Source organism: Rattus norvegicus, chromosome 7 (assembly GCF_036323735.1).
Source record: "Rattus norvegicus strain BN/NHsdMcwi chromosome 7, GRCr8, whole genome shotgun sequence".
Taxonomy (NCBI): Eukaryota; Metazoa; Chordata; class Mammalia; order Rodentia; family Muridae; genus Rattus; species Rattus norvegicus.
The window spans coordinates 68,797,633-68,822,081 of NC_086025.1; the positions used below are offsets into that span (position 1 = coordinate 68,797,633).

A 24,449-nucleotide genomic window follows, 5' to 3' on the forward strand; every position below is an offset into this window, starting at 1 on the left:
CTCAGACCAATCTGGAAAACATAGAGCCCAGGCTAAGGAGCATGAACCATTCTCAGAACAAGGAAAAAATTTCCTGTGGATTATGAGGCAATTTTTTTCTTGGAAATGGGCATCCACTTAGCTTTTATGATTATGGCTTTAAGTTATACTAAACTCATTATAAGTTCCTTTAAACAGCATGTTTATATAACATTGTTCATGTAGTGACCCTTGATGCATAACCACTTTGACATATTTGCTTTTTTTTTCTTACAGATCTCTAAACACGAACAGAAGAAAGCAGATACATTTGATGCAGGCACAGCCGAAACCTCTTCTGGATGCAGTGGTGCTCAGGACAGTGGCATTGGCAGTGACAGTGTTAGAATCCGCATTGTGCAAATAGAGCAGCACAGTGGTGCCAGTCAGCACCGCATCGCCCGCCCCTCCCACCAGTCATCCATTGTGAAAAATCTTAACTTCATTCCCTTCGACATATTTATTACTGCCAGCAGGATCTCCCTAATGACCTATTCCTCTGTGGCCTTACCGAAATGCAAATTACCAGAACAGAAGGAAGGTGGAAAAACAGGCAAGAGTTCCTTAAATCTCCCAGAAGTTGATTCTGATGCAGCTAAGCCTAACCAGGCGTACATTTCCATGGCGACTGCTGAAGATCCCTTAAGCACTAGTACTTCTTTTTCTTCAGGGAAGAAGATAAGGGTTCTCTCCCTTGAAAGCCTCCATGCATCCACACGGCCATCTGCTAGACAAGCCCTCGGGGTCACTGTAGTTCGGCAGCCGGGTCGAAGAGGAACTGGTGACTTAGAGCTAGACTTGTTTCTTCATTTAATTGTATCCCAGCCTTCCTTGCTTCTGAGTTGTCACCACAGGAAACAGAGAATGGAAATATCCATCTTTGATGCAACGCTTAAAGGTGTAGCCTCGGACTACAAATGTGCAGGTAAGAGCCTTGAAGTATATTTGAGTATAGTATTAAGTTACTTCCTCTTTCAAGATTTAGCAAATGAGAAACAGCTGACAGACCAGATATACCTTCTCTTCCCTACAGCATGTGGTAAATACATGCCTGTAACTGAATTGAGTTTAAGAAAATGTTGGGGAAATATATCAACGTTTAAATTAGTGTTTTCAATGTGCCTGTGAACAGTCTTTTTCAGTAGTTGTATGAAGCGGGCTCTTTCTCGTCTGTAGGTGTACTGCAGTTTGTAGTGTTCGGGAACCATAGCTATTAGTAGTAATTAGTAGGTAGACCATGCACAGTAGTATAATTGTTCAAAAAAATAGCAAGAAGCTATTATAGTGTTCATTTAATCATCTCACTTGAATTTATATACAACCAGGAAAGATTATCAGAGTACAATATTGAAAGACATACTTTTATTAACCAAACAAAACGTAAAGGGCTTTTTCAAATTAGAGATTTGGCAAGAAACACTTGTGTGTGTAGCTGTGTCTCTGACTGGCAGCAGACACTAGGTAGCTGGGTCTCGTATTCAGGACTTGAAGAAGAACCCAGAAAGCACATAGTAAGTAGACATGTTGCTATCACACCTAATAGATTGAAACCAGCAGTGAGGCATTTGAAGAGCTGGTGTGATCTGCAAGTTAGACTGTTTAATTCTTGGCATTAAAGGGATCCTTTGAATTCTTTTCCCATTAATTGTTTTAGTATTGACACAGCAAAAGCAATTTGAGGGCAGGAAGGATTTTTGGCCCATGGTTTGACAGGTTCCATACAGTCCATCATGACAGTAATGGACCACAAAAGGAGGCGGGCACCTCTTTATTCCCCTTTTATGTTTATTTGAAACTCCACCTTGTCCCTAGGATGTACCTCTCCTATTCAAGGTAGAGCTTCCCTCCTCAGTTAACTCTGGGAAGGCCTCACTTCAGAGTCTTGAACTGGCAGCTCATACTAGACTCCTAAAAGTATTCTCCTGTAAGGAACTTTTAAACCACTGGCGCTTTGAATCAGCCATGCTGAGTATTTATACCATGATGTTGGCAAATGCTATCCAACAGTTCTACTGTCGTGAAAACCATTTGTTAACATTACCTGCAACCACTGCCTTCTTCTTCAGACATCCCATTACTGAGTGCCTATCACAGAACAGAACCTCAAGGCACTGGAGAAGTTCCTAGTGCTGAGTTAGTAGCACTTGTATGATGTAAGGACTTCTGCCTACTGGACAGATGCCTCTTTATGGTACTGATTAGCATTACTTGGATCTTAGTATGAGAGTGGAAGAGTAAATCTTCCTTCCTAGAACCTCCTTAAGGTCACTTAGCTATCTCTTATATTGGTAGGTGTCTTTAATGGCTCTGCTAAGAGCTAATGGGAAAGACTGGGGAATAGGAGTTGGGGAGGGTCCGATAAGAACATCCACGGTCTCTTCCCAAACTTGCATTGTAGATGCCGAAATAACATCTCAGAAGATCATTTTCTTTGCGTACTTGAAGCTCAACCTAACCTATGGTTATGGGTGGGTGTGTGTGTGTGTGTGTGTGTGTGTGTGTGTGTGTGTGTGTGTGTGTATCTGTCTGTCTGTCTGATCTGTGTGTGTGTGTCTGTGTGTGTGTCTCTGGTGCTGGGGACTCTCCCACGGAGATCTCTTGCCGGGCTAGGTGCTTCCGCTGCCCCCAGCTGCCAGTCCTTCTCCTTTCTGCTGCTGCCTGCCTCTTAGGTTGCTCAGGTCTGGCTGAGCCAGCTGGAGACTGACTAGCCAGTGAAGGGTGCAGGGAAGCTTCTGGTGGCAATTTAAAGGAGAGCAGATCTCTTCCCCAAGAGGAGGTGTTACAGCTTTTTTTTTTAATTATTTTTATTAGATATATTTCTTTACTTACATTTCAAATAGTATTCCCTTTCCCAGGTTCCTGTCCATAAGCCCACTTTCCCACCCCCTCCCCCAAACAAGTGTTCCCTTCATCTACCTCCCTTACCAGCCCCCCCCCAACATTCCCCTGCACTGGGGGTCCAACTTGGCAGGACCAAGGTCTTCCCCTTCCACTGGTGCCCCAACAAGGCTATTCTCTGCTACATATGCAGTTGGAGCCCTGGGTCAGTCCATGTATAGTCTTTTGGTAGTGGATTAGTCCCTGGAAGCTCTGGTTGGTTGACATTGTTGTTCTTATGGGGTTGCAACCTCCTTCAGCTCTTTCAGTCCTTCCTCTAATTCTCCTAAGCGGGGTCCTGTTCTCAGTTCAATGATTTGCTGCTAGCATTGACCTCTGTATTAGACATGATCTTGATGTGTCTCTCAAAAGAGATCTTTATCCAGTCCCTTTCAGCATGTACTTTTTAGCTTCATCAATCTTATCTAGTTTTGGTGGCTGTATATATATGGGCCACATGTGGGACAGGCTCTAAATGGCCATTCCTTGAATTACTGCTCTAAACTTTACTTCCATATCTCCTCCTATGGATTTTTTTTTCCTTTCAAGAAGGAGTGGGAGCAGGGTTGGGGATTTAGCTCAGTGGTCGAGCGCTTGCCTTGCAAGCGCAAGGCCCTGGGTTCGGTCCTCAGCTCTGAAGGAAAAAAAAAAAAGGAGTGGGAGCATCCGCATTTTGGTCATCCTTCTTCTTGAGCTTCCTTTGGTCTGTGGATTACATCTTGAGTAATTTAAGCTTTTGGGCTAATATCCACTTATTCAATGAGTGCAAACCAAGTGTGTTTTTCTGTGATTGGGTTACCTCACTCAGGATGATATTTTCTAGTTCATTCCACTTGCCTATGAATTTCATGAAGTCATTGTTTTTGATAGCTGAGTAATATTCCATTGTGTAGATGTACCACATTTTTTTAATCCATTCCTCTGTTGAAGGGCATTGGGTTCTTTCCAGCTTCTGGCTATTATAAATAAGGCTGCTATGAACATAGTGGAGCATATATCTTTGTTGTATGTTGGAGCATCTTTTGGGTATATGCCCAAGAGAAGTATAGCTGGGTCCTCAGGTAGTGCAATGTCCAATTTTCTGAGGAACCTCCAGACTGATTTCCAGAATGATTGCTCAATTCTTTATAGAGAGAGAAAGAGCAATTTGCAAATTGATTTGGAATAACAAAAAAGCCAGGATAGCGAAAACTGTACTCAACAATAAAAGAACTTCTAGGGGTTGGGGATTTAGCTCAGTGGTAGAGCGCTTGCCTAGCAAGCGCAAGGCCCTGGGTTCGGTCCCCAGCTCCGAAAAAAAGAAAAGGAAAAAAAAAAAAAAGAACTTCTAGGTGAATCATCATCCCTGACTTCAAGCTGTATTACAGAGCAATAGTTATAAAAACTGTATGTTATTGGTACAAAGACAGGCAGAAAGATTAATGGAACAGAATTGAAGACCCAGAAATGAACCCACACACATATGATCACTTGATGTTGGACAAAGGAGCTAAAACCATTCAATAGAAGAAAGATAGGATTTTCAACAAATGGTGCTGGTTCAACTGGAGGTCAACATGTAGAAGAATGCAGATTGATCCATGCTTATCACCCTGTACAAAGCTTAAGTCCAAGTGGATCAATGACCTCTACATCAAGCCAGATATACTCAAACTAATAGAAGAAAGAGTTGGGAAGAGTCTCAAACACATGGGCACTGGGGAAAATTTCCTGAACAAAACACCAATGGCTTATGCTCTAAGATCAAGAATTGACAAATGGGACCTCATAAAACTGCAAAGCTTTTGTAAGGCAAAAGACACTGTTGTTAGGACAAAATGGCAACCAACAGATTGGGAAAAGATCTTTACCAATCCTACAACTGATAGAGGGCTAATGTCCAAAATATACAAAGAATTAAAAAAGTTAGATTCCAAAGAATCAAATAACCCTATTAAAAATGGGGTACAGAGCTGAACAAAGAATTCTCAGCTGAGGAATATCAAATGACTGAGAAACACCTAAAAAAATGTTCAACATCCTTAGCCATCAGGGAAATGCAAATCAAAACAACCCTGAGATTCCACCTCACACCAGTCAGAATGGCTAAGATAAAAAAAAATCAGGTGACAGCAGATACTTTCGAGGATGTGGAGAAAGAGGAACACTCCTCCAATGTTGGTGGGATTGCAAACTGTGCTGGAAAGATCAGGAATTCAAGGCCCTTATCTAAACATAGTAAAAGCAATATACAGCAAACCAGTAGCTAACATCAAACTAAATGGAGAGAAACTTGATGCAATCCCACTAAAGTCAGGGACTAGACAAGGCTGCCCACTCTCTCCCTACTTATTCAACATAGTACTAAAAGTCGTAGCCAGAGCAATCAGACAACGAAAGGAGGTCAAAGGGATACAAATTGGAAGGGAAGAAATCAAATTATCACTATTTGCAGATGATGTGTTGATATACTTAAGTGACCCCAAAAGTTCCACCAGGGAACTACTTAACCTGACAAACAACTTCAGCAAAGTGTCAGGGTATGAAATTAACTCAAATCAGTAGCCTTCCTCTACTCAAAGGATAAACCGGATGAGAAAGAAATTAGGGAAATGACACCCTTCACAATAGTCCCAAATAATATAAAATATCTTGGTGTGACTTTAACCAAACAAGTGAAAGATCTATATGATAAGAACTTCAAATCTCTGAAGAAAGAAATTGATGAAGATATGTGGAGATTGAAAGATCTCCCGTGCTCATGGATTGGCAGGATTAATATACTAAAAATGGCCATTTTACCAATAGCAATCTACAGATTCAATATACTCCCCATCAAACTTCCTACTTAATTCTTTATAGAGATAGAAAGAGCAAGGTACAGCTCTTAAGACAGAAGGTCTCAGACAGTGGAATAATTCCTGCACCCTTTTAATTCTGAACTGGACAATTAAATAGTGTTTTGGATGGGTCCAACCTCATCTACATATTTGGGGGCATGGTCCTGTTTTTATGACTGATCTGTCCTGAGCCTCTGTGACCTGTGGTCATGTCCTCACCTATGAAGGAGGGGTTTGGGACATTGTTCTCTGTGACTGATCTATCTTGGGCCTACATGACCTGTGGTCACGTGTGGAGGAGGGGCTTTGGGCATAGCTCTACCTGACTGGTCTGTCTCAAAACTCTCTACAGGGTTCTTTGGGGGTGGCCAGCTACATGACCCCCTGATATTCTGGGAGAATGGGAATGCACCTGCCATTCCTTTTAGGATCTCCCAGGGTTCAACCTATCTCAACCAGAAATCAGGTTGCTGCCCCCCCCACACACACACACACGTGTGTATATAAATATATCTCAGGGCACTGGTAACTGAGCTAAGGTGCAAAGATGAGAGCTGCTGCTGCTGGGTTTCACTTTTCCAAACATATAGAGATTGATTTGCCTTAATCACACGTATACTCCTATACCATATGTCTATGTCCTTTTGTCTAAATATGTATTCAGCAAGGTTGTAAGAGCTCAAAAAAGAGGTATTCACTTGGATGATAGTATCTTATTTGGTTAAAAGAATAAGGAAAAAATAAGCTTTTTCTTGTGTGGGGAGGGGTGGTTTGTGAAACCCTATTCCAGCAGATGAAGCTAACGTGTTAGAGTGGAGTAACCTTCCGAGGAAACTCTCCTGCGTGAGTATTCTGTGGAAGCCTTCCCAGGAATCTACTTAAATCCTTATATGATCCAAATATAGCAATTCTTGGTTATAACCAAGTATTACCAGAATAGTATGTGCTTTACATAATCATATTTCTTAGAACTGAGTTTTACACTCTAGGGGCGTGTGTTAAAAAACCAAAAATGCAAGTAAAAAAGCAAAAGCAAATGACTTTTAAAAAACTGCCATTGGATACACTGCCAAGAATTATACTGTTTAAATACATTCTTTTATTTTACTGTATAATAACTAGGTGAAGGACGCCCTGTGTCGTATTTCAGATGGAGAAACCAGGAAAATAATGCTTAGAGAAGTAAGTTCCCTAAGACCCAGCTATATCAGGACACAGCTACAATTCAGAAACCAACATTTATCCTCAAACTACCTTTAGGTACTAAACTGGGAAGTCACTGTCTCCAGCAGACTTCCTTATGTGCTCAGACTGTACAAATGGTTCCCTTCATAGTTTTAACTGGTGAATTTGTCTATTAAATGTGTCCAGTGATTTGACTGTATAAAATAGCACATCTTCACAGTGTGACAAACCAGGCTTCACCTTCTAGTGCTGTTACAGGATGTAGAATTATCTGATCGATCGATTGTGGTGATAAGCTAATTATTGAATAATTCTAAGGAACTAATGCTAAGAATTGCTAGCATTAAGTCTAGTAAGGAGTAAGCCTGAATAAATCTTTTCTATTACCGCCTTCACTGTTGTATATGAGAGAAAGTTTACTAAACTAGAAAGCAGAAAATTGGACTTTCATTATCCACCCTGTCATTAATGCACACTTGTGTTTCTGTTACCTCATCTACTAAATGTGACGACTACAAAAGATATCAACAAGGACAGTTTCACACCTATAGTTTGTCATGTTAGAGTCTAGAATTCATCTCCCCACATTACCTTTTCAAAACTATAACTTATAATCAGTCTACACCGCGCTGTGCAGGAAGGCACTAAGATATTATATTAAAAGCTGAAGACAAGAGTCATACCAGTTTAAAACTATTGTTATCTTTTGAAGATGTGGATTTTCTTCAATATCGTAAAAAGCACTAATTAGTTTTCTCCATGTTTGAAATATTTTTATGAAATATTAATAATGAAAGTGCCTTTCAACACTGGACTTTGGACGTTTGTTTTCAAGGTCCACTTGGATGAAATGATCAACTCCTGTTACCAGTTTAATTATCCAAATAGTTTGTATAGTGCTTTCCCATATCCCAAAAAGAAAACTGTTTCATTTACACTAGTCTGTGGAAGTCTTAAGACAGTAATTTTATATATAAAAAAATGTGCATGGCTATTATGTTAAAATCCATATGACTGGAGGGAGAGGGAAGCGTGAGATGGGACTGGCTAGCTCTACTGTTGAGTCCTTAAGTCAAGCATTCCTTGTTAACTATGTGTTGGAAGAATAAAATGGGTGGTCAAAGAGAAGCTAACCTTCTAAGAAAGTTTAAAAGGAAAGTTCAAGAGCAGCAGAAGTTAAAAATGAAAGAAGAAACAGGTTGAGTCTTTCTATATTGCTCATTTTTTAATACTTATATTAATATTTTATTAATGTAATGGCCAGGCAACAGCAAATTTGACATGTATGTGTATGTTGATGGCTTGTGAGCTTACCTAGACATTCCTAGGAAGAGTGAATCTTGGTTGAAGGGTTGCTGCATGTCTCTGGGATGTTTTCTTAATGGCTAATTAGCTGGGAGGCCCTATCCCACTGTGGGTTATATGTTCCTCTGCAGGTTGGCCTTGAGTTGTAGAAGAAATAATCCAGTAAACAGCACTCCTCCATGGCCTCTGCTTCCTTCCTGCCTATGAATTTCTGTCCTGACTTCCCTTCAAGATCCACTAGAAGCTGGAATAAACTCTTCCTCTGGTTCCCATTGGGCATGGTTGTTTACTACAACAACAGAAATGCAAACTGGAATGTAGGAAAATTACATTATCAAAGATCTTGTTTAGCTCATGATGTGACGTTTAATTATTTTATTCACTATTTAGTATTGCAAAAAAAATTCATGCTAAGGAACTAAACTATAGACAATAGACAAATAGGTCTCAAGAGTTCAAACTTATCACATTAAGTGATGTAAATCACTCGGTCGGTCACATCACTCCTTGTTAAAGCCTGGCTCTGGCAAGTCTAGAAATGGAGAGCTAATGTTAGGTTATGAAGGTTTCACTCAGGTCACATATTAAAGTCATCATGAAGACTTTAAACTCAGATACTAGTAATCTAATGAACATTTATAAGTATGTGCTTTTGCATCTCGAAATAATTCTATTAAATGAATCAATATAATATTTAAAATCATTTACCTTCCTATTTACGTAGTCAAGTCCCCTTAGTGCCTTGGATCTTCTTCCCCTTCCTATGTGCTTTTATTTTATACTCGACCATCTTAGGATAGTCACTCATTCATGCAACTTGAACTCCACCATTTATCAATCAAATGCAGATGCTTGGGAACCCATAATAAGGGAGACCCAGTTTCTGCCCTCAAGCATTTTGCTTTGTTTAATAACTGTACTGATAAAGGTTTAGATAATCTAAGTCTTCACACAGTGAGGTGTGCTAGGAGGCACTTAAATGACCTCAGTAAAACCTGAACTTGTGCTCCTCAAGAGACCATTTAGAAAAGCTCTACCAAATGGCCCGAATACAGAGAACTGCTCGATTTTATTAGTGATAGATTCAGCTTCCCTTCTGCCCCCTGGGGGTTCTCATAAGAAGTCTAGCCGGGCTGCGGTGGTACATGCCTTTAATCCCAGCACTTAGGAGGCAGAGGCAGGTGGCTTAATTCAAAGCCAGCCTGGTCTACAGAGTGGAGGTAAAGAACAGCCAGAGCTAAACAGAGAAACCAAAGGAACAAAGGAACAAAGGAACAAAGGAACGAAGAAGAAGAAGAAGAAGAAGAAGAAGAAGAAGAAGAAGAAGAAGAAGAAGAAGAAGAAGAAGAAGGAGAAGGAGAAGGAGAAGGAGAAGGAGAAGGAGAAGGAGAAGGAGAAGGAGAAGGAGAAGGAGAAGGAGAAGGAGAAGGAGAAGGAGGAGAAGGAGAAGGAGAAGAAGGAGAAGGAGAAGAAGGAGGAGAAGGAGAAGAAAAGAAAGCACTCTGTATTTATTGCACTCATGATTTCTATAATGTAATAAATTGTTTTTCTATGACTGTTTTCAAGGCCTTGTTTCTTCTTTATATGATTATCAAGTGTCTGAACTTGATTAGTTTTAGGTTCTATGAGCCCCTTAATGCTATAAATTGGGTTTTTTGCTTTGTTTTTATTACATGCAAGGATGTGGGAACATCATTTGTTCAAATCTGTTTACACTGCTCTGTCTGTCCCAATGTTACTTTTAATTCTGTCTATAGGGCTCTTAAGACTTTCTCAACCTACCTTGACCCTTATGATCAGAGAATCTTTATTGACTTTTTCAGTTTTTGTTTCCCTGTTTGAAACTTGTGTATTTCTACCCATTTTCAGTGTGTATACTTTGGCCTTATGAAATATAATTGTAACAGTTACTTAGACTCTTAAATGTCTTTGTCATTGTCGTGATAGTACAGCCACCAATATGCACATGCACACACATACACTGGCTCTCAGCACAAAGCCAAGAAAAGAAAGAGAAGAGGCTACAAGGTTCCCTTCCCAGTTCCTGGAACCATAGGGCCTTGATTTCCAGGAGTTTCTGTTGCGGTTTTGATTATCTCCTTCCTATCTCTGTGCAGACAGCTCAAGGCTCACTCTCAAATCAAAGTTATAAGAAAGAGAACAAAAACAAAGACAAAACAAATGTGGGAACTCACTACTGAGTGAGTCCTGTCTGTGAGCTTGGCACCCTTCCTCATTTGTGTTGGCCATAATTCATTTTGGGAGAGAAAATGAGAATGTTTAAAGTTATGAACAGGATGTGAGTTAGGAAGAAATGAATCCATTCCTTTATGAATTGTACTAGAAATTCTGCAGTTTTAAAATAGTAATTTGCAGTCTAGTAGCTAGGGCCTTGTGTTCTGAAAACCTTACTACGTGATTTCCTGCAGAAGTCAGGATACTGTCTTTACATCTGTGAGTATGGGCCACTTGAGTAGATGCTAATGAGTTAGTACTCCCAGGGAACTGCTAGCTTCAGCCTAGATTCTCAGTGCATACAGCTGCTGCCCATATATGCAGAGGTAGCAATGGTGGTTTTTCTAGTTCCTTAGAGCTTGCTTTCATGCAGATTCATGTGGTAAAGGAAGCACTGTGAAATTTTCTTCATGTCAACCTTCCTACCACAGTACATATCACACACATGTTTGCATACACACATATGTATATGTATCTATAATGTACATGTGTACTTACATGTATATATATATACATAAAAAATAAAATTTGTCAAATTCTAACCAGAATATGTGGCAAGTAAAATCTACTACTTAAGCACATCTAACTTACAAACTTAAAGTTAGACATAAATTAAATCACTTATATTAGCAACTTAATGATCCCAAATCATACTAGCTATATCATTAAATAAGTGTAATACTATATTTTTATTTCCTTTTTCTAAAAACTGAAATGTTATATTTATAAACTGACTTATTAGCTTGAATTCATTTTTGATAATTAATAGTAATAAACTCCAATTAATTTTCAATACAGTCTAAGTAAATAATATATTTGTAAGTTGTGTTTTAAGATTTTAATTAATAAAATTATGTATTGCGAGCCTTTTGCATGCTCTTCCTGCCTGGAACCCCTCTGACAGAAGTGAGGTCTCTGCCAGTGCCTCTCTTTGTAGCAGCTGTAGTATTGGCAATTCCATTTAAATAAAGATGTATGTAGTTGTTTTCAACATAATCATATTAGTTGTGTTTATAAATATTTTAAATGATATTTGTTTTGTTTAAGATAATGAAGTCCAGATTTTAAATTGCCTCATAACTTGACTATGTACCCTGAGGCAACTTCAAAATATCATTCTCTGTATTTGTTTGGGGATTTTGTTGCTTGCTTTTGAAGAGACAACTGTGCCGTCTGGTCCCTTGTGAATAAGTTCAGCCATTCTAAGGGAATCACACAGCCCTGCACTTCCATAGTGCACAGTCCAGCATCTTACTTCTCAGTAATGTGTGCTCAAACATAACAAACCACATGAAAACAGCTCCTTTGCCCACTCAGAATTTCCATACAAATAATAATTTTTCAAGTATCACATAGATTAAAATAGAAAATTTAAAGTTTATTGGAAAGTATCATACTGAGAAAAAGCAAAGTGTGTTATCACTTTGGTGAATGGTAATGTCAAAGACAAAATGTATAAGGATTGGATAAGGTCCACCAAGAGACAGACATTGAATAGAGCCCAGTAGGGCACTAGAATTAGAGGTAATCAGTACTAATTCTAATCCCCACTCTGCTCTTTATAGTCATGAATGGCTGTAAGCAAATTGGTCTTAATCTCTCTAAGCTTGATTCATCTATGACATGAAGTGATACTGGTAGCTGCTTCTTGGGGCTGTCAGGAGGAGCAGACAAGGTGTGTATGTAGTCCTTAGTTCATTGTGTGGTACAGAGCTTAATACATGTTAATGCTATTGTGGCTGCTTTTATTATTTTTGTTACTACCTTTAAGTCTATTTAAAATAGTAACTGTAATTGGCTTAAAAATACTTATATGTCTCAGTGTCATTAAAACTATTGTGCAACATGAAATGTTTCAATTACATCAGTTGGCTGGATTACCATTTCAATAGGACTGTGGAAAATGTGCCAAGGACATTTGAGTAAACCAACTCATTGAAAATCATAAACTAGTTTCTTACACCTCATAAATCATATCATGATTTCATTGAGGCATTATGGCTTTATGAAAAGGATTGAATTACTTATGTCTTTAGAATATAAAGTTGTTAATGTCCCTGGAAAGACTTAAAATTAACTTGTGACTTTAGTGTCACAAGGATCACAACTTCAACATTGATCTGAAAATTTAGCTTCTAGGAACATTTCTTGCTGGTCTGTAACATGCAGTGACACTGGTTCACACACTTTGGCAAATAAATTGATCGTTTAAATGCATCCTTTGGATAGAAAGATTGTGAAAAGTATATGTTTCTCATGATCCAGCCATTGAAGAGAGTTAGTTACATATGAAGAATATTGAAAAGAAAAATCACAAAACTTGACTTTTTATCTGATGCTCAGGTTCTTTCACACAGCAATTATGTTTTTGATTATTTAATTTCCTTTATAAAAATGATACAGTAATATCTGCTCTGTATACTTTTGTACATCTTAATGTTGCAGACCTCTTTGCTTAAAAAGGGATATTTACAGTTAGAATAAAGTTCATCTGCTTGGGATGTATAATTACCTTTTATTAAATAGGAGGGTAAACACATGTGTTAAATTGCACTGAATTTTACTCAAATGCTATCGTATAAAATATAACTCATGCTATAATTTAACATAAAAACAGCCAAATAGGAAAAATATTTAGAAAGAACAAAGCAAGGCAAAATGAAAAAATCAAAAATGTACACACATTATCCTCTGATGAGTGTCATTAAGTAGAAAGAACCAACTTCCTTCCAGCAAGATGTGGAAGATTCAGTTCTAAATGTAAGAACCAAGTGTTGGCTTAGATTTTTTTCAAAACCTACTTTTAATAAGGGTTCTTAAATGCTTTCACCTCCCTTCTACCAGAGGTAGTGGAAAAGAAAGTTATTAGGATGTGGGGGGAGTGGGCATGTTTAGAAAGAGTTCTTTGGAGCAAATCCAGTCTGCATTGTCAGGAAATCAGCAGTTCAGTTCACAGGAGTCAGCAGTAGCAGCTTGATCCACTCACAAACACTATTGACAAATCAACAATGGCAGGTGGATCCAGAAGAAACCACAAGGCTCTGCAGTATCCTGTTTAAAGGTAGTGTTAGGATAGCAAACACAAATCAGCAGCTGTAGCACAGCCCAGCACAAACAACTAGGCTTCTGCTGAATTGGCACAAGTCAGCAGGAGTGGCCGGACCAGCAGGGACATCAGAAGAAGTTCTCTGCCATGCCTCTCTCAACTATGTGAAGATCAGTGAAGATGAAGACATGAGGCCAATGAAATGTTGCATAGCTAGCCATGTAAGCACGTTGTCATTGTCCATTGAGTCCTACTTGTACTCCCTCCAGACATCACATGTCCTCCCATGGATCTTGTCTCAGCAAAACTCCATGTGAGTCTGTATCGGCTGACATATCCAGAAACTTCCACTTCACTTGCCAATCCCCCCAAGTCCAAAGAGGTGGCGAGACGCTGCAGCACAGCCCAGACATTTTTGGTGCATTTGTTTCTATAAAGTGTTGACAAACAACAACCAGCAAGGCATGGCAAAACTCACCAATACCATCCAGCATCCTTCACTGTCTGTTGGGTTATATTCATTTTCTTCTTAACCTCATACATTTTTTCACACATTTGCTTTAGAAAATATCCTTTTACCTGTGTCTGTCTCAGGAAAACCTTCTTTCATGTGTCTGCTTTAGCAAGACATTCTTTCACCTGTGTGCCCCAGCAAAACAGTTGACATAACTGACTTTCCAAAGAATCCAGAAATTTCTACTTCAACCAGGGACACTTAATCCTGTCTCTCCAAACACTCATTCTTATAGGATCCAGAAGAGCCAAGCATGAGCAAAAGAGTGCTTGCATGCATGCCTGTGCAGATGCCTAGAGTGCAAAGTGAGCTGCAGCTCACCTGGGCTCCAGATCAGGTCAGAGTTAGGTTCCTAGTTATTTGCTGTCTAGACATTGAATTATTCTGACATATGCTTGACCTTGGCTCCTTCACAATTTAATTTTGAGGTATTATAGACACCTCATAGACTACATTTGATTCTGTGGCTTTTTAAAATTAGCAAAAGACCAATTATTTAAACTATAAATCATAAAACAAATACAAAAGAGCATAAAAAGCTTACATATTATATATTTCTCTTTCTCATGCCCAGTGGTCAGGAGATGCCTGGCCTTTCGGTTGCAGGGACTTGCACTCCATTACACTGTAAAGGCCAGATACAGCTGTGGCCTCACACCGTCCTCCCTTGGAGCTTCACCGTCTTCAGTTTCATAGAGAGATACATGGTCCAGCATATAGACCCTCCACATTGCTACTCATTAAATTATCTGCAAGCTCTATTGATAAACATTCCTTTTTTAAAGAATTTTTTATATGTACAAGTGTTTTGCCTTCGTGTATGTATGTGTACTTCATGCTTGTCTGGTGCTCATAGACACTAGAAAGGGGCACCAGTTCTTTAGAACTTGAGTTTCTACACTTGATCTTAGCCAAAAGGCCGAGAAGCGATAGAACTTGAGTTTCAAACAGTTGTGAGCCACCATGTGGATTATGGAAACCACCCTGCTTCCCTGAGCAGCAGTGCTCTTAAATACTGACCAATCTCTCCAGTCATAGGTGCATCCATTCTTGACTGGGCCTAAAAAAATACTAAGCAAAAAGATTGTGTTTTCTTAAGAGCTCAGAAGGTATCTTTTAAGTGTACCACAACTAATATCACATCTAATGTATTTTACTGTACTGCTCTTTGACTAGCAGTGAAGCCTGCTTCATCTTCCTTTAAAAGAGAAATCGATGGAGTTGAAATTTTGCTGTAACCACTCACTCCTTTGTAATTCATGGTGGGGTCTTGTTTTAGTTTCTTCTTTGCATTTACCCAAACACTATTGTTTTTAGTTCAGAAATTTGAAAGCTGGGCTGTTTGGCTTGAAGATTATTTACTTCCTTGATTCTTATGTAGGCCATATACTTAAGGGATGAGAATGAAATAAGAGTATAATTTTGTTAATCATCAGAATTGAAATAAAATGGAGTTGTTAGGTCTGAAATGTTTAACAGGGATATAAAATGTGTTGATTATTTGAAGCTTTGGCTTTATTTTTAAGTAAAGTAGCTTTTTCATATATAACAACTGAGTAACTCCTACTGGTGAACAAACCTCATTATTTTTACCATTTTTATTATATTCCACTTATTTTAGATGGGAGATAAAGAAAATTAAACAACATGGGATAAACAACTGAAAAGAGTAGCATACACATTGTGGTAGTTTTAATAAGAATGCCCCATTGTCTAATATATTTGAACATTTAGTTATCGGGGGTAGCACAGTTTATAAAGGGCGAAGCAGTGTGGCCTTCTTAGAGGAAGTATGTGAGTGAGGTGGGCTTTGAAGTTTCAAAAGCCCAAGCCAGGCCCAGAATGTGTGTGTGTGTGTGTGTGTGTGTGTGTGTGTGTGTGTGTGTGTGTGTGCGCGTGTGTGTGCGCGTGCGTGCGTGCGTGCGTGCGTGCGTGCGTGCGTCTGTCTGCCTGCCTGCCTGCGGATCAGCTACTGCTCCAGCACCTGCCTCTATACCACCCTCTTCCCCCATGGTGAAAATGAACTAAATCTCTAGAACCGTAAGCTACCCCAGTTATGTTTTCCTTTAGAAGACTTTGGGGCTTTGAACTAGAAATCAGTTGAATACTTGAAGTGGGGCTTACTGGGCTCTCTTAGTAGAAGCATGGAAAAGAGCAGTAACAATGTTAATGCTTAATTTTCTTTCCACATACAACCCCAAATGTACTCCCCACCTCCTGGAATATGTGGCAAAGTAGTTTAGAATAAAAGGCTAAAATAGTCTTTTAGTGTTCTGTACCTTATCTCAAAGTCTTCCATATGCCTATAACAAACAGCATGGTCAGGCCTATCACAGCAATACCATGTTCCCTGGTGCCTACTCCTATGTTAGTCACTGTTTTATTACTGTGAAGGGATATTATAACTAAGGCAACTCTTTTTATCCCAATTGATGTCAGAAGAAACACACAAATATCTACGTGATACACACAAACACACACACACACACACACACACACACACACACACACACACACTTAACAAAACAGAACAGAAATGCCTTTGGCAATTACAGTCCTGTGTATGACCTTGGCTGATATTATAGCCACCTTCTTCAACTACCCATTATATATTTCGTCTATGCTCAGCAAGTACTTCGACCTGGAGGGACTAACCATAAACTCATTTTTAGGCTGTTTCTCATCCTGCCTGTATTTGATTATTGCAACTTCTCATTTACCTTAATGACAAACTTAATAATACCAAGAGACACCCTAAAGGTTCTCCTACATTCAAACATAATCTTCTCACTCTCTTAATTGAAAAACATCAGTTGTCCAAATTGGCCATGGGGAGGAGGGGTCATATCTAAACTCCCAGTTCAATGGAATGTTGGTTGTGACCCCCTGATAGAAGTGCACCCTTCTCTTCTGTAAGCCAGTGAGGTGGAACATCATAAGAACACGATGCAGCTTTTTAGTTTTTTTCTAGTGAGTTGGTAGAGTTGATTGGGAGTAATACCATTCCCATTTCCAGTCATTTGATTCCTGAACCACTGAACCTAGTCATAGGAAAAGTATCATATACTAGATACTGGTTAACTCATATGCCAACTTCTGAAGAACTCTGGCCCAGCCCTACAAGCTTGACCACCCACTCTGGTGCAATACCTGTTTATAAAAGACAATGATCTATTAAAGCAGCTTCTTTGAGATGGTAGGTTTAAGGTTACTCTAATTAATTCTATGGGCACGGGCCCACCCACTGTCACACTTCTCGGTCTTCAAAGTTAGTTTCTTGGTCAAAAACAATACTGTGTGAAAAATGGTGATGTTAAATAGGGTTCTGTAAGTCCATGGCTAATGGTTTTGTCAGAAGTATTATATTCAGGAAAAAGAAATCCATTACCATTGTAAGTGTCTGTCCTGGTGCTGACAAAACACTCCGTTTACCTGATGGAAGTGTCCAATGAAGTTAGCTCGGAAGACATTGGCTGGTTACACTGCAAGATGAACTATGCCAGGGACCAGCGTTGCTCTCTGCTCTTGGAAGATTTGGTGTTCATTAGAAGCCATAACCAGATCAGGTCTGGAGTGAAAGTTCATGTTGTCGAGCCAGGCATAGGCTCCGTTTCTTCCACTATGGCCACTTTATTAATGGGCCTGTTGTCAATGATGGGAATGGCCAGCAAAAACAGTGGCTGTCCAGAGAATGAGTCATCTTATCTACATGATTATCGAACTCTCTGCCCCATCACCTCTTGATGAGGATTTACACAGCATATAAGCATCTTCACATTCCCACACAGACAGATCTATTTCTTCTGCAAATATCTTACCTCATCTAACTTGCTTGTAGCAATAACACATGTGCTTGATTGCCTACGTACCATGTTGGGTGCTGTTGTGAATACCCAAGTTTATTGGTTGGGATTCAGTAGAGCTGGTGCTAAGTGCTGCTGTCTTCATTTACCACCTAGGGGATGGAGAGAGGCCTCCGCTTCAAAACAAACGAGCAAGGTAGTCAGATGAGGTGCAGCAAAACGCTGCTACTCAGTCATCCTCTGAATTTTACTAGTTCTTCATACCCTAGGGAAATGTAATGCATTGATAGTGAGTCATAGTTAAGTTTCCACTTATGTTCACATTAAACTAGGGTCTTATGGTGATTCATACTGTCAACTTGACAGAATCTAGAATCATGTACAAAACAAACTTCTGGGCATGATTGTAAGGGATTATCAAAGTAAGTTCATTTTGGGGCATGCCCATGAGGGAGTCTCTCCGTAAGATTAATGAAGATGGAAAGTGATTCCCTAACTGGATAGTACTATCCGATGAGCCGGGGTCCTGGGCTGAACAGGAAGGGCTGAGACACCTGAGCACAAGTACCATTGCTCTCTGCTTCCAGACCATCGGCCTCAAGCTCCTGCCCCATGAATCATTTACCTTGATGTATTCTACCCTGGAACTGGGGCTCAAAATGACCCTTCCCCAAGTTGCTTTTCTTGGGGCGTGTGTCATAAGGAGGAAGATAACTGATGCAGGTGTCCTAAGACAATTGCACCAATGCAGTAAAGACATTTTTGTGTTGTAATTCTTGTTCCTTGTTTCGATCATAACAAAAATTGTCGCCTGGAACTGCCAGAGAAAATAACCACTAGACTAATGTCCCCTCCCCTTTGTAGCAGCAGCACAGTAGTGCTGGTGACAACCACCACTGAGAGAGCAGAGGTGAGAGTAAGGACATAGATGATACTGGTTCGTGTTCCACTACAGACCTTTCTATAACAGACAGTAACTTTGAAATAGATTGTTATGTTGTTTGACTTTTTAAAATTCAAAATTCATTACTCATAAAGTGTATTAAGGGGCTGGAAGAAATAGCTGATCCATAGAGTGCTTGCTGCTCTTTCAGAGGACCTGGGCTCTGTTTCCCGCCCCATATCAGACAGCTGTGACTGCAGCTCAATGAGGTCCACTGCTTGCTTTCAGCATCCACAGCTTGCACACACGCATATAAAGAATGAAGTAAGAGGTGGGGGGCCGGGGGTGGGTGGAGGTGTTAAGTTTTTGTCTCTGATGGGTAGCATTTAAAAGTGCCTACAGTACAATACCTGGATCTCATCATCTGTTCAATGCTGTGTCATTCTCAAGAAGGTAACAGCACCAAGATCTGTGGCAAAATGAAAAAATTCAACTTTTGGTTTTTGTTTTGTTTTCTGAAAAAAATGTTAAGTTTAGTGTTTGCCATTATGCACTGGGAGACAGAAGGCCAGTGTGGGCCACATAGGAACCCACAGAGACAACAAAACAAAACAAATAACAGTTACAACAGACATACCAGAAAAATCATCTCAGCTAAAAATTATGATGAAAAAAAAATTTTTTGAGACAGGGTCACTCTATGTAGCCCTGGTTATTCTGGAATTCTTATGTAGACCAGGGTGGCCTTAAACTCAAGAGATCCACCTGCCTCCCAAGTGCTGGAATGAAAGGTGTGTGCATATCGTTACATAGTACTCAAGCTGGGTTTTTATGTTGTAAGAAATAACAAACTTCACAATTCAGTACCTTATTCAAAGGAGAGCGGCTGAGCATCTCAAAGCTCCATGTTTTAATTCTAGGGACCACATTAAACTGGGTATGGTGGCTCATGGGTACAATCTTAGCACCTGGGAGATAGAGGCAAGGATCAGGAGGTCAGAGTCATTCGTGGCAATACAGTGAGTTCAAGGCCACCCTGGGCTGCACAAGGTTCTGACAGAGAAGCAAAAGAGACACTGACACAACATCTGCTCACAAGAATATGTAACATTCATTCCTTAACGACCCCTGCTGGCTCTCATGCTCTAAGAAAAAGAAATGCTAATCAGTCTCTGTGAGCCTTTCTAGAAACTCAGAAGGCCACACCACACAGAAGTATCTTCACAACCACTCAGAAGGCCTCACTGCAGTTGTTTAGAATTTCCAGAACAGTAAAATAAGTTTAAATGTAGAAAACAAAATGCAACATTTACTTTTTTGTTAAACTTATAAACAATAGTAGATAGGGTAAGAAATTAAATATAAACACAAGGTCCACCCTAGCCCTGTTTCTCCAAGGCAGCATAACCAAATGGACTCATAGAGACAGACCACCTGGTCAACAAGACTCATCACCGGCATCACCAGTCTGGACTCCTGCTTATTCTTCGGCCCCCTTTCACTTGCCCTTTGGTGGACCACAAACAAAACACCAGTCAACACTGTCCCATCAAATTCAGCTCTGTCATGACAGAAATGTACCTTCCATCCTCTGGCGGAACAAAGCCCAATAGCTAATACAGCTTTTAAAATGGTATATAGTGGTTTATGTGAGCTTGGCAAACACACTTTTTATAAGTAGGAGATTTCGAAGAACTTTTAGATAGATTCAAAATTCTGTTTTGTCTTAGGTCATATTTTATACAATCCAAATATTAACCAAAAATATATTTATCATGACTATTTGCAATTAAAAATCACATCCCAGCATTTTCCAAGATGGCTATCTTCAGGTTTAGTGGAAACATTTCCAGTAAGGTAAGAAGTAAGAGTTTCTTTGAAGGAATACAAAGCCATCTTCCAACACAGACAAGCCTCATGTCCAGCCTTCTGAGGACTGACTGTAGCTGGCCTTTGTGAAGAGGTATTGAAAGGAGGCTGTCTGAATTACTCTCTTTGGATGTTTTGGAACAATAGAATACAGAATTTTCTTTTGCAAAAGGAAAGTAAATTTATAAGTTCGTCACTCTCTGAATTCTCATTATAAATAGACATGTGCTTGTGAGCAGTTAGTCACCTTCCTCATTTCCCACCCAGGGTTTCTCATAAAGAACAACTTTCTCTGCTTTCTTAGGCTTAGCTAGAGGAGTTAAATGCAGTCATCAACACCAGTAGTTTATTCATTTGAGAGCTTCCAGTACTTGAGTAACTGTTTACTACATATGCAACAGCCTGGGGGAGCCTCCACTGTTAAACAGCTGTCTCTCACTGTCACTGTGTTTATATGATCTTTACAAGCTCCTTTAATCTTAGCTCATCAGCTGCTTTCCCAGGTATATGAACCTTGAAGAATGTGTAATACACATCTTAGTGTCTAGTCCTGATGACAGAACTTAGGAGAAACTAAATTGAAGGCAGTCTAGACATCATCTTTCTCGTGTAGCCATTAGAGCACAATCTGACTTAGACTTCGACATTGCTCCAGAATTCACAGTATCTTTTTGCTAAGGCTCAGAGAGGGCATGGCATGAGTCCTATTCTGCATTCAGTAGCCGTCAGCTCTAAACTTACCTGCTTGGGGTATTTCTCAGTTCACTTATTCTGCCAACCTTCTAAGTCCATCAATACTTTTAAACCCAGTTACATAAGTATTTTGTTGAGAAGTAACCGCTTTGGCTACTTCTGTGCTGGCTTCCTAGGCTAGGTTTCCTAGATGTTTTATAGTTGCTGTAATTTCCAATACTTGCTCTGCGCTTCCTCTGCCTCATCGACTTACATCTCTTCTGCTACTTAAACCCTGGGATTGCCCAGAGCTGGCTGCTTGCCACACTGTCCACCTTCCACCCTAGAGTCACTGCAGCAAACCCTCCCAGCCTGAAAAACATGCAGACACATTTTCAGAACTAGCTTTCCTTTTCCAGCGCTGTTTCCTTTTGAACTCCCGTGGTGAAGAATCTATTTTGTCCTCTGTCCTGAATAACTTATAGTTCCTTGCATTAGCATGTGCTTAAGTTTGTCTCACAAGGGGCTGGAGGGATTAAGAGCACTGACTGCTCTTCCAGGGGACCTTAGTTCAATTCCCAGCAACCACATGGTGGCTCACAACCATCTGTAAGGAGATCTGATGCCCTCTTCTGGTGTGTCTGAAGACAGCAACAGTGGACTCTTAAATAAAAATAAATAAATCTTTAAAAAAAATAAGCTTGTCTCACAAAACAGTCATCTTCTAGTAATATAATATAGTATATAATAATATAATACAATACAGATGGCCAAGTGTACAGTGTTGTGAGTGCCTCTAACCCTAGCAGTCAGGAGGCAGAGGCAGGCTGACCAGGCCAGTCTGCTCTACTTAGTGCCTTGTTGGTTAGTCCATTCTATGACCCTGTGGAAGGAGAGGGAAGGAGGATCATGTCTGGATCTGGGTGGGGGTCTGGATGGTGTAGGAAATATACTCTGTTGTTTGTAACAGTGGCCTGCCACATGTGGGAGTAGCTGTTTCCCCTCCATCCCACCCTTAACAAATAGTGACCTTTGGTCTTCTTCAGTCAGTGAAGGTTTGTATTCCTTGTTTTATTTCATCCATCCTGGTGAACTGGAAAGGTGTGTAGTCCTGCCTACTTAGGTTAAGTACACTTGAGAAGAATTGAACAGTGAAGATTTAAAAAGGAAAATGTTTCCCAAAAACATTGGAAGAGATTCATAATTGCCTAAAAATACATATTTGAAAGTTAATCTTTCTTTCCTACATCTGTTGAAGGATGTGTACTTACACAAAGCATTACGATGCAGAGGAAAGACTGCTGGCACTAAGACCAAACACTGGTGCCTAGGAGTCAGTTGGGAAACAACCCGGCTGAGAAATGATAACTGGTTTTTCAGTAGGTTTAAATGTGCATACATGAATCCGTTTGGGGGGCATTCATTTCCAAATTTAGTTTTCTGTCTCAAATGATTTAAAAACCTACAGAAAGGCCTCCAGTATTAGAGAACAGTGGATGCCTCCTCCCAGACCAGGAGAGCAGCCACTCAGTTGTCCTAATGTTGGTCCAGCTTACTCCATAAAGATTTATTTCTACTTGGAGTTCTGCCTGATGACTGCTGAGACCTGGCACCCATCGGGTTTATGAGTCTCCGTGGTCTGCCCAGTAGTATCCATATTGTCTACTTACTTTCCAGACCTGCATGCCAGCTCTCCTGTCACTGTCAGTCTTGATTGTGATTTAGGTGTTAATTACACTCTCACAGTCCATGCTGTCCTGCTAGTCAGAGTCCTGACTTCTAGAAAGCATAGACAACGGACTGCAGCTTTTCGATGCTGTAAGTACAGTGAACGTCCGGCTTCCTGCCGATGAGCAGTGCACCCCTGCCTCCTGTGAGTAGTCTCCTTCCGCAGGGTTCGGCACCTCGTATTCATCTTTGCAGCAGTTCCTTAGATGTCCACTCACCCGTTAGCTCCTCATAGTCATTGCTTGGCTTTTTTCTTCTTCAAAGTGAAAAATGCCTACTTATCTAGATCTAGCAGGCAGTATTTACTTGATAAGATCACGTTTGGTGATGTATAGAGAGGTGATACTCTGAGAAGGGACACTCAGGTCCTGGTAGCTTGCATGACTCCTGCAAACCAACTTGAATCTTGCAGCAACAGAAGGTTATCCTGTTTTCGTAAGAGCTGACTGTTGTATCTGAAACAGAGAATAGAGTATTGCTCCTGTAGAGGTGCCTACTCCAGCTATCCTACTGCCTAAAAGTCGCCAGTCAGATGATGGGAGCATCCCCCGGCTTAGTGTTTGATCTTTACCGCATGCACTGAACGTCACAACCAATCGCTTTCAGTTTTTGCTTTGAAATAACATAAAGGTTCATATGTGCCAAATTCTATAAGGATCACATGATAAGGTCAAGAAACAGAAATTCCAAGGCAGAATTTATATGCCCCGTTCACATATGACAGTAATACTATATAACCATATGTTGAATATAATATACTGTATGTAAATGCTATTCTTGAAAGTAAGCCAATCAATAAAGCCTAAAATAAATAATGCTTTAGTAACACATTTCAGATAGTCTGAAAATCGAATAGATGTGTTCTATGGCAAGAACATCTCTAATAAAATAGCATTTAAAGTACATTAAAACACAGAGAATAAATCAATCATGAAACTGAAGAAAAACTAGATATTGAGATTTTTTAAAGCCTATTTCATATATGCCAACATACAGCATTCATTTTTTAAAGTCATATAAATAAAAAATTATAGTTTTCTAAACCTTTAAAAGCAAATTCTTTGACATTAATATAATCCCAATTATTCTTTTTTTATACTATAGAATAGTGTTTATTTAGGGCATGGGGAGGGGAGTTGAGGAAGTAGAGACGGGGGAGGGAGAGAAAGAGTAGAGCCAGGCCATGAGCACGTGGTGGGGAGAGAGGGGGAAGAGGGTAAGGGAGCAGGAGCAAGAGAAGAGAGAAATAGCAAGAGTGATCCAAATCATTCTTAAAGGATATGTAATATCACACAGAAAAAATGAAATACATAATATAAAACAAAAAATGTCAAAATAGAAAAAAGCCTGGAGTTGTATTCATAATTAGAATTAGTGAAAGATTGACCAAACTTTCTCATTCAAGAAGGTTGTGGAAAACTGCTGACAGCAGCTTCAACGCTTAGCAGTAAAAATGATTATAGTGCCAGAAACACTCTGAAACAGGTCAGATCAA

The 24,449-nt window shown here is 39.8% G+C and overlaps 1 protein-coding gene across 17 annotated transcripts in view; it reads left to right on the top strand.

Annotated features, from left to right (window-relative positions):
- Window positions 1-24,449, top strand: part of Vps13b (vacuolar protein sorting 13 homolog B) — a 576,579-nt gene that overhangs the window by 360,637 nt on the left and 191,493 nt on the right. For 13 of the 17 annotated variants that reach the window (XM_039079215.2, XM_039079218.2, XM_039079219.2 and 10 more), the window contains one exon: window positions 256-943. In XM_039079215.2, the coding sequence (XP_038935143.1) occupies window positions 256-943 (688 nt within the window). Of the gene's footprint in view, window positions 1-255; window positions 944-8,335; window positions 24,113-24,449 lie in introns of those variants that run through there. The other 4 variants (XM_063263570.1, XM_063263572.1, XM_063263571.1 and 1 more) reach the window with 4 other exon arrangements.